The 9,901-nt window shown below is 47.9% G+C and overlaps 1 protein-coding gene across 1 annotated transcript; it reads left to right on the forward strand.

Moving 5' to 3' along the window:
- The first annotated feature begins 2,034 nt into the window (after positions 1–2,034).
- CBR1 (carbonyl reductase 1) lies at positions 2,035–8,037 on the forward strand. Its single transcript, XM_059064072.2, has 3 exons — positions 2,035–2,475; positions 3,059–3,166; positions 7,327–8,037. The coding sequence occupies exons 1-3, from the start codon at positions 2,187–2,189 to the stop codon at positions 7,761–7,763; spliced, it is 834 nt and encodes a 277-aa protein (XP_058920055.1). The 5' UTR covers positions 2,035–2,186; the 3' UTR covers positions 7,764–8,037.
- Positions 8,038–9,901: the final 1,864 nt, after the last annotated feature.

The raw sequence follows: 9,901 nt of genomic DNA on the forward strand, positions 1-9,901 counted from the left end.
TGACATTGTGCTATAGCTTTGCAAAAATATTACCATTGAGGAAAACTGGGTGAAGTATAAGGAATTTCTGTATTATTTCTTACTACTGCACATGACTCTACAATCATGTCAATAAAACTTTGTCAAAAAAAAAAAAAAAGCAGGGCTTCCCTGGTGGCGCAGTGGTTGAGAATCCGCCTGCCGATGCAGGAGACACGGGTTCGTGCCCTGGTCCGGGAAGATCCCACATGCCGCGGAGCAACTAAGCCCGTGAGCCATGGCCGCTAGGCCTGCGCGTCCAGAGCCTGTGCTCCGCAACGGGAGAGGCCACAACGGTGAGAGGCCCGCATACCCCCCCCCCAAAAAAAAAAAAAAAAAGCATAGGTCTTTCCCTGGTTATTAGTTTTGTTTTTTGCAACTGATTGGAAAAAAATCCCTTGAAATTGCAACATAATTGGAGACTATCTAAAATATAGCTGTTGGGCTTCCCTGGTGGCGCAGTGGTTGAGAATCCGCCTGCCGATGCAGGAGACACGGGTTCGTGCCCTGGCCCGGGAAGATCCCACATGCCGCGGAGCAACTAAGCCCGTGAGCCATGGCCGCTAGGCCTGCGCGTCCGGAGCCTGTGCTCCGCAACGGGAGAGGCCACAACAGTGAGAGGCCCGCATACCGCAAAAAAAATAAAAAATAAAAAAATAAAAAAATAAAATAAAATAAAATAAAATAAAATATAGCTGTTCAAGAGAACTTTCTGCACTGATGGAAAGAAATATCTGAACTGTCCAATACAGCAGTCACTAACACGTGACTATTCAGCACTTGAAATGCAGCTAAAGCAACTAAAGAGATAATTTTAATTGTATTATTTTGATTAAAATTACATTTAAGTAGCCACTAGTAGCTTGTGGATAGCATAAGAGTGTGGACAAAGAATGTTGCCTGCCATTTCAGTAAACAAGGGATCAAGCCATCAGCCATGGCAGCGGACTGCACTGGTGCACACTGAAGGGAATTCAGGACGGAGAAAAACAGGATACTGGCTCTAGATGGTTCAGGTGCACATCAAAGGAATAATTTCAATAAGCCCAGACTCCTGCATCTTCCCGTACATTGAAAAGTGCTAAATTCATTAACTTGAGATGTCTGGTTTTCTTTAATTAGCAGTAATTGATGTTCCGACTACCTGCGTTGTTTTCATGTTTTGTTTTGTTTTTGCAAAAACTCCTACATATCCTGGCTCCTCCCTCAGCTATCTGAGAGGCTATATCCCAGGCTGAAGTCCCCTAGGTTGCGCATTTTCTTTCAGTCGACAAGAGACAGCACAGAAATGAAAATGATCTTATAGACCCCCTAATTCCTCTGTTTTAAGTGGTAAATAGTAAGGAAGGAAATTTCCCACCACTGAGCTAATGTATGAACTTTCTGAGGATCCATTTCCTCACTTGAAAATGGAGAGAAGAAGATGCATCCTGATGAGTTGTTTTGAGTGTGAGAAAGGGCTGCAAAGCCCCTTTGCACCTGTACACTTCAGGACCTGCATACAGGTAACCTGACAACACTGGAAGTATCTAGTGAGGTTAACCCTATGATGATTCAGTAAACACTCCCCGCTAACACGTGAGAATCATCCAAGCATAGGGCAGTAGCTTGGCTTTCACATACTTACGGGAGAAAGCAACACACACTTGATCCCTACAATGTTCTCCCAACTTACTCCACAACTCTTGGTTATAAAGACTTCAGTTCGAGCAATATTTTTCAAACACCAGGAAAAACAAAGTCTGTACAAATGACCCATTTCTTCAAGCGCAACCGCGAAGAGTTGAGCATCTGGGTGAAAAGGAGGAGAACAGAGGATAGGGTTCAGTTTAAACATAGTCAACACAGCTAATCAGAACGATTCTCTGATGCCAGGCAGGCAGTCGCCAGCAGCGACCTTTCAGCAGGACTGTCCTGCAAACTTGCCTGATGACCCTTCTCTCTGGGTTCCCTGCACCGCTGGGAGAGCGCCGGCGAGCCCAGCCCTGAAGGGGCGGAGCCTGCGCCTGCGCTTGCGCCCTCAGCCTGGCCGCTCCGGGCGTGGGACCTTCAGGTGCGCGCTCTGCAAGCTCCAGCTTCCGCGCAGACACTCTGACGCGCCGCGCCGTTGGGAAAGCACGACGGGCTCGGCTCTCCACCCAAGGGCACCGCACGCCCAGCACCCGGCCATGTCGTCCTGCGCACGCGTGGCGCTGGTCACTGGGGCCAACAAGGGCATCGGCTTCGCCATCGTGCGTGACCTCTGCCGGCAGTTCCCAGGGGACGTGGTGCTCACGGCCCGGGACACAGCACGGGGTCAGGCGGCCGTGCAGCAGCTGCAGGCCGAGGGCCTGAGCCCGCGCTTCCACCAGCTGGACATCGACGACCTGAAGAGCATCCGCGCCCTGCGCGACTTCCTGCGCAAGGAGTACGGGGGCCTCGATGTGCTAGTCAACAACGCGGGCATCGCCTTCAAGAGTAAGGGGATGGGTGGTCCCAGGCGAGGCGTTCACTCCCGAGCTTCTGCATCCGGGATGGGCCGTTATCTGTCGGGGAATCGCTGCGGTGGGGCTTCTCCCGCCTGTGGGGTCCAGAATGACTCCCTAGGGAACGAGAAGGGAAGGGGGGAGGGGCGCAGCGAGAGCGGAGTCTGCAGGGAATTGGATGCTTTCTAGCCACAGGGAACTTTGCTTCCTTGGCTCGAATCCTGGGGACCTTTTCTAGATTGCCCCACAGCCTCTTTCTGATTGGACTTTGGGGTAGTTGGGTTAATTTTTAATGCATTTTGAAATAAACAAGAAAATTGCAAAAACTGATGCACAGAGATCCCGTGTGTGTGCACCCTTTGGGCAGCCCCCCCCCCCCCCGCAGTGGTGCCATCTTACAAAACCATAGGGCATTGTCAAATCCCGAAATTCACACTGGCACAATACTACTAACTAGACACCACTTTTACACAAAGTTCAACAGATTTCACATGCACTATTTTCTTTATATCTTCCTATGGAATGTTCCTTGATGGCTACTATTTATTCACTCAACTTCTCTTTTCTCCTAAAAGCTGTTGATTCCACACCGTTTCATATTCAAGCAGAAGTGACTATGAAAACGAACTTCTTTGGTACCCAAGATGTGTGCACAGAGCTCCTGCCTCTAATAAAACCCCAAGGTGAGTCTGATGAAGAGCCCAAACTGCAGTGTTTCTGGCAAGATCTGGGCCCTGCCTGCCTCTGGTCTCATGTACACCCCCTCCCCCACCTCTCCTGCTCAACTACACTGGCCTCCATCTGTGTCACCATCCGGCCAGGTGCCCTGAGGCCTCAGGTTCCTCTAAACACTGCCCAGGTCAATGGTGCTCTCTGTCCAGCTGCTCTTTGCACATCTGGCTCTTTCTTTTTCCCATCTTAGCTCAAAGGTCTCCTCTGAGAGGCTCTTGACTTGCTCCGTGCCCCTCACAGGCGGCGTTCCCTTAGGAGTCCATCTCAGGCCTTCTCTCCTCCCACCCCCTCTCAGAGTGACCTTACTCAGGCTAGTGGAGTCTCTACTCCCACCAGTTCATTAGGCCTCACTCAAATCTGTCACCTGCCTAGAACATTCCCAGAACTCCAGGCACACATTTTGTCTTCTCGCCTCTCCATCTTAACCTGATTCCCATCCTTCCTCCCGAATCCCCTCATCTAAAACAAATATTTCCAAAGACTCGTCCTTTCCCCAAATCGTCTTGGTCACTGATCCCATCATCCACCCACCAGGATCCTGGAGGTCACCACGCCTGCCCGCTTATTGCCATTCACCAGCGTTGTCCTACTGATTTTCTTCCCATGCCTTCACCCCCAGCCCAGCTCTACAAACAGGCCCTCAGCTGTCATTTTTAGACAATTGTAAACTCTCCTAAGGGACTCTCCCCAATTTTTTTTTTTTTTTTTTTTTTTTGCGGTACGCGGGCCTCTCACTGCTGTGGCCTCTCCCGTTGCGGCAGAGCACAGGCTCCGGACGCGCAGGCTCAGCGGCCATGGCTCACGGTATGTGGGATCTTCCCGGACCAGGGCACGAACCCGCATCCCCTGCATCGGCAGGCGGACTCTCAACCACTGCGCCACCAGGGAAGCCCTATTTTTGGCTGCGTTGGGTCTTCATTGCTGCACGCGGGCTTTTCTCTTAATTGCAGCGAGCGGGTGCTACTCTGTTGTGATGCGCGGGCTTCTCATTGCGGTGGCTTCTCTTGTTGCAGAGCACGGGCTCTAGGCGCGCGGGCTTCAGTAGTTGTGGCTCACGGGCTTTGGAGCGCAGGCTCAGTAGTTGCGGCACACGGGCTCAGTTGCTCCGCAGCATGTGGGATCTTCCCGGACCAGGGCTCGAACCCGTGTCCCCTGCATCGGCAGGCGGACTCCCAACCACTGCACCACCAGGGAAGCCCTCTCCCCGCTTCTTGAGTCCTTTGCTTTCCGGGCATTCTCTGTACTCTGCATGCTCACTCCCCCTCCCAGAAATCCTTCAGGAGGGAAGTCCAGGTCCTTAGCATGACTCGTAGGGATCTCGGCAATCCGACCTGCCGAACTCCAGGTCCATTTTAACTGCCCTTCAGTCTGCTAAATGTTTCAAACAAAACAAACTCTCATATTCCTTTGGGTTAAACTACTATAATACCTACCCCCGAAGTAATGGGCCAGGAGGGGAACCACCACCCATTAAACATACCAAAGGAGACAAGCAGATACTTTTAGAAAGATTAAGAGGCGTGGCTGGGGATTTAGTACATGCATTTACCATTTACACTCAGCTTCTGCCCTGTTTCCCCATCCTGTCCTCCTGGAAAATTCTTCTAAGAATTGGTTCACTAGGACCTAAAAAGTCAGCTCTTTAGAGTGTCACCTCATTCCTCCACTCGTCCCAACACTTGAGGGCTGCAGTGGAGTTCCCTGTGTCAGCTGCACATGCTGTATTCCTTGGACCTCGTGCTGATGACTTCTGGCCCACCACTTTTCTTACTTAACTGGGCTGTTTCTTGCTGTGTCTGGGCTTTGTCCAGAAGGAGGAACGAGTACCCTCCAGATGTGCTAAGCCAGCCTCTGTTTAACAGTTGGGCTTCCCTGGTGGTGCAGTGGTTGAGAATCCACCTGCCGATGCAGGGGACGCGGGTTCGTGCCCCAGTCCGGGAAGATCCCACATGCCGCAGAGCGGCTGGGCCCGTGAGCCATGGCCGCTGAGCCTGTGCGTCCGGAGCCTGTGCTCCGCAACGGGAGAGGCCACAACAGTTAGAGGCCCGCGTACCACAAAAAAAAAAAAAAAAAAAACAGTTGGTCTTGCCTCACGAAAGCTAGAGTAAATGGAATTTTAAATACATGCTGTATTCCCAGTATGAGTGCAGCAAGGTGGACTTGCCTTTTGAAATAGGAGAATTCTTGTTTTGTTGGGGAAAAGCTACAGCAGTTCATGTTATCATGACTTAATTGAGCGTGGGATTCTCTTCTGAGTCTACGGTCTCACCTAGTTGGGAGGAGAGGGCTCCAGGTGGCTGGCTCTAATCCCTGGGGATCCAGTCAGTGGGAGGGGCTGGCATGGAACGCACTGGGAAGATGAAGCGGCCACATCCAGGAGTTTATTACCTCGAGAGAACTTTGGACCTCCTGGTCAAGCTTCCCTGGTACGCGTTAGTATTTTCACCGCTGATTCTAGACTTCCTGAGGTAGACTAGTTAACACAGAATTTAAAAGGTTGTCACTTGATTACTGATTATAACCAGCCTAGCAGAAGTTAACAGCATTTCTCTGTCTACTGTCCAGGTTGAAGACCCATGAAAAAAATAATGTCAAGGCCCTTTTATTGATAGTAATATAGCTGCCTTTCCCGTTTACCAGTTAACCATTCTGACTTCCGCTTCTGCAGGCTTTTTTTCTTTCTTTATGCCTTTCTATATTTTGCATTTTTAATTCATGAAATATGTGTTATTTTTGTTGTGAGAGAGGCTTGGTCATGTTTTTGAGAGCGAAATAAATTATCCTAAATATAGCATCTCTGAATGGGGCTAACTGCAACATTTTGACACATTGGTTCTATTCTATCTTAAGGACAATGTCATTTCTATTAATTTACTAGTTGCTTCTTACTCCTTACATGTTCTAGATTAGAAGGAGGACATGGAATAATTGACCTGTTTCAAAAATGTGTTCATCTTAGAAGAATGCCCGGAAGATTAATATGGCAGTTTCTCTAAATCAGTTTATGTATTTCAGAGAATCATTGAATGGGAGTCCTAATACCAACTACTGATTTATTTGTTGATATTTTCTGAACTTCCAAACCTCTAGTGGGATAGACATCAAAGCTAACTGACTATGGCAACATGACATGCCATTTCTGTTGCCACATTTTTCCCCATGGAAAAAAAGGGTTTAACATTTTTGTCCACGCCTGGTAATTTTTGGCTGGAAACAGAACATTGCAGAATTTTATAGCTACTCTTGCTATTAGACCCTGCCTCCCACGGGATTGTGGTTGTTATTTGCTTATTTGTTCAGTGACTGGCTACATTAGTTTTTGAAGTTGAGTCTCCGCCCTCCTCCCCTTGCCGTGTGAAGTTTCTGATGTTTCATCTCAGAAAGTACAGCCTAGCTGAGACTCACAGTCACGCTGGGATTACTGTGGGTTTAGCAGAACTCTCTTTTGCTGTCTTTTTCCTGGACCGCACCCAGCTGTTAAGGTCCACTACTTGCTGGCTGATTATTTACTCCACTGTTTTTAACGAGGCACAGCAAATGCTGATGTCCCACCCATCTTGGGAAGATACAATAGTCTTGTGTTCTCAGATGCACCATCCTAGAGTGAAGTTTCCATTGTTATGGCCAGAAAGGGGGAAAGGAAGGAGCAGGTCATGGTTGAAATACCACAGAACAGACTCTGTTCTTAACCTGAGTTGTTGGAGATACTGGGGAATTAAAGTTTCTTCATTTGCTGTATGCCCTCAGGACCATTCCCAGAGACTTCAAACAGTTAAGTTTTTAAAATAATTTTCACAAGTTGTTCTGGGTAGTAGATTCACAGAATTCTTCCCATTGTCATTACTTATTTCTTGAGTTTAAGTGAAATAGTTCACTCCTGTAATTTTCCAAATAATTATGTGTAATCTTTAAAAACATTAGAAATAACAGATTGTTACTTATGATAATAAAACAGATAAAACCCAGTGAGTAACCCCCTCCCAAAAGTACGTTCTCTTCCTTCCCTAATGTCCTCTCACAAGAGGACAGGAGGACGTAACCCCTGCCCGAAATTTGGCGTTCCTTGTTCTTGGGCTCACCTGTCTGTGTAATGACTTGTGTTGCGTTTTAGGAAGAGTGGTGAATGTGTCTAGCTTTGTGAGTGTCAGCTCTCTTAAAAAGTGCAGCCCTGAACTGCAGCAGAAGTTTCGAAGTGAGACCATCACGGAGGAGGAGCTGGTGGGGCTCATGAACAAGTTTGTGGAAGACACAAAGAAGGGGGTGCACAGGAAGGAGGGCTGGCCTGAGACCGCATATGGGGTGACGAAAATCGGCGTCACGGTCCTGTCCAGAATCCAAGCCAGGAAACTGAGTGAGCAGAGAGGAGGGGACAAGATCCTCCTGAATGCCTGCTGCCCAGGGTGGGTGAGAACTGACATGGCGGGACCCGCAGCCACCAAAAGCCCCGAAGAAGGAGCAGAGACCCCCGTGTACTTGGCCCTTTTGCCCTCGGAGGCTGAGGGGCCTCACGGACAGCTTGTTTCCGAGAAAAAAGTTGTGCCATGGTGAGCTCACTCACAGCTCCACCCGTGGGCCCGATTATGTTCCTTTCCCAATTTCACAGAAAGGATACTTACACTGTCAAGAATATCCCTATGCAAAAAAAAAAAAAAAAAAAAAAGAAGAAGAAGAAAAATAAAAAAGAATCAAAATATCCCTTTCAAGTCCTCACTGGGAAATGGCTACTAATTCTGTGAAGCTGTTTGTGTTTCCTTCTGTGATCCCAGGGGAGGAAAAGTGGAATGGATGACAAATAATAAATAAAGGTCAACAGATGAATAAATAGTTCTTTATAAATGTCCATTTATGCAGACTCTTAAAGGCTGAACCAGTTCAATTACTCATAATTGTTGGACCTACTTTGGAGGACATATGGGTGTCCACTCTACTATTTGTTCTACTTTCCTGTTTGAAATCGTTCAGGGCAAACATCTGAAACCAAAAAGTCTTGGCTCTGCCGCCTTCCTGCATGACCTTGATCAAAATACTGCATCTACTATATCCCCTCAAATGTAAAATGGGGATAATAGTCATAGGATTGCTGTGAAGATTAATTGCCCCTATGTAGGTGACAGTGTTGAAATCACATTGGAATTGCACAAGTGTCCTCTATCACGAGTCCCTGCGAGAGGGGCCCAACAGCACCCAGGGCAGTGACGAGAGGCTTTGTACCGCCCCGCACCACGCCTGGCTTCCCCAAGGCCCCTGGGACTGTCCAGCACATTCCCTCCCTGCACAGAAGCACTCCATGTGGTGCAGACGCCTCTACTGTCACGTTATTTGTCACCTTTCACATCTGATTCTCAGGCTTGGGGAGGTGAAAAGTGACAGCCCCTGAAGGCAAGTGTGGAACCCTTATTTGAAGAGTCAGGTTTACTTCACAACTGTTTCCCTTCAACTAGGCTGTTAGTTTCCTCTTGTTATTTTATCTTTCTAAACTGCCAACGGAGGATTATCAATGTCTAGATCAACACCATAGCATCTGAACTACTAGTTTGGAAATGGACACGGGGATCTTAAAAGACTTTTTTCTTAATTCCATAAAAATAACACCTAACTACATATGCCCCTTATTGTCTATGACCTAGGACAGACCAGAATGCAGGCACTTTTAGCAATTGTAAGGATTAGGTAACCATTAAGTAAAACATTCCAATTAATGACTTGGCACACAGTAAGACCTTCATAACCAACCCTCGCACCCGGGAGCGCGCTGGGAATCCCACAGGGTTGGGTTCGCTGCCCGCACTTAAATACCAAGGATTGTTGAGGGTGTGGAGAAAAGGCAACCCTCGTACACTGTTGGAGGGAATGAAAATTGGTGCAGCCACTATGGAAATAGTATGGAGATTCCTCAAAAACTTAAGAATAGGGCTTCCCTGGCGGTGCAGCGGTTGAGAGTCCGCCTGCCGATGCAGGGGACGCGGGTTCGTGCCCCGGTCCGGGAGGATCCCACGTGCCGCGGAGCGGCTGGGCCCGTGAGCCATGGCCGCTGAGCCTGCGCATCCGGAGCCTGTGGTCCGCCACGGGAGAGGCCACAGCATTGAGAGGCCTGCGTACCACAAAAAAAAAAAAGGAAAAAAAAATTAAGAATAGAACTACTGTATGATCCAGCTATCCCACTTTTAGGTATTTATCCAAAGAATACGAAAACACGAATTCGAAAATTTATATGCAACCCTGTGTTCATGGCATTATTTAAAATTGCCAAGATATGGAAACAAACTTAGTGCCCATCAACAGATGAATGGATAAAGATGTTATATACACACACACAGAAACACACACACACACACACACACACACACACAGAAACACACACAAACGCATAATGAAATACTCCTCATCCATAAAAAGAGATGAGAATATTCCCATTTATGATAACATGGATGGACGTTGAGGGGGTTATGCAAAGAGAAATAAGTCAGATGGAGAAAGGCAAATACTATATGATTTCACTCGTATCTGGAATGTAAAAAGCAAACAAACTAATAAAAGAAATGAACAAACCAAACCAAACATACAGAGATCAGAGTAGTGGTTACCAGAGGGGAAGGGGCAGTGGGGAGGGTGAAATGGAGAAAGGGGATCACTGTATGGTGATGGGTGGAAACTCAGATTTTGCTGGTGAGCACACTATAGGGTAT

The sequence above is a fragment of the Kogia breviceps genome, chromosome 5 (genome assembly GCF_026419965.1).
Source record: "Kogia breviceps isolate mKogBre1 chromosome 5, mKogBre1 haplotype 1, whole genome shotgun sequence".
NCBI classification, from domain to species: Eukaryota; Metazoa; Chordata; class Mammalia; order Artiodactyla; family Physeteridae; genus Kogia; species Kogia breviceps.

Coding starts and splice junctions, on each gene's coding strand:
- CBR1 (XM_059064072.2), top strand. CDS start 2,187: ATGTCGTCCTGCGCACGCGTGGCGCTGGTCACTGGGGCCAACAAGGGC. Junction 2,476..3,058: donor CGCGGGCATCGCCTTCAAGA/GTAAGGGGATGG, acceptor TTCTCCTAAAAG/CTGTTGATTCCACACCGTTT. Junction 3,167..7,326: donor GCCTCTAATAAAACCCCAAG/GTGAGTCTGATG, acceptor GTTGCGTTTTAG/GAAGAGTGGTGAATGTGTCT.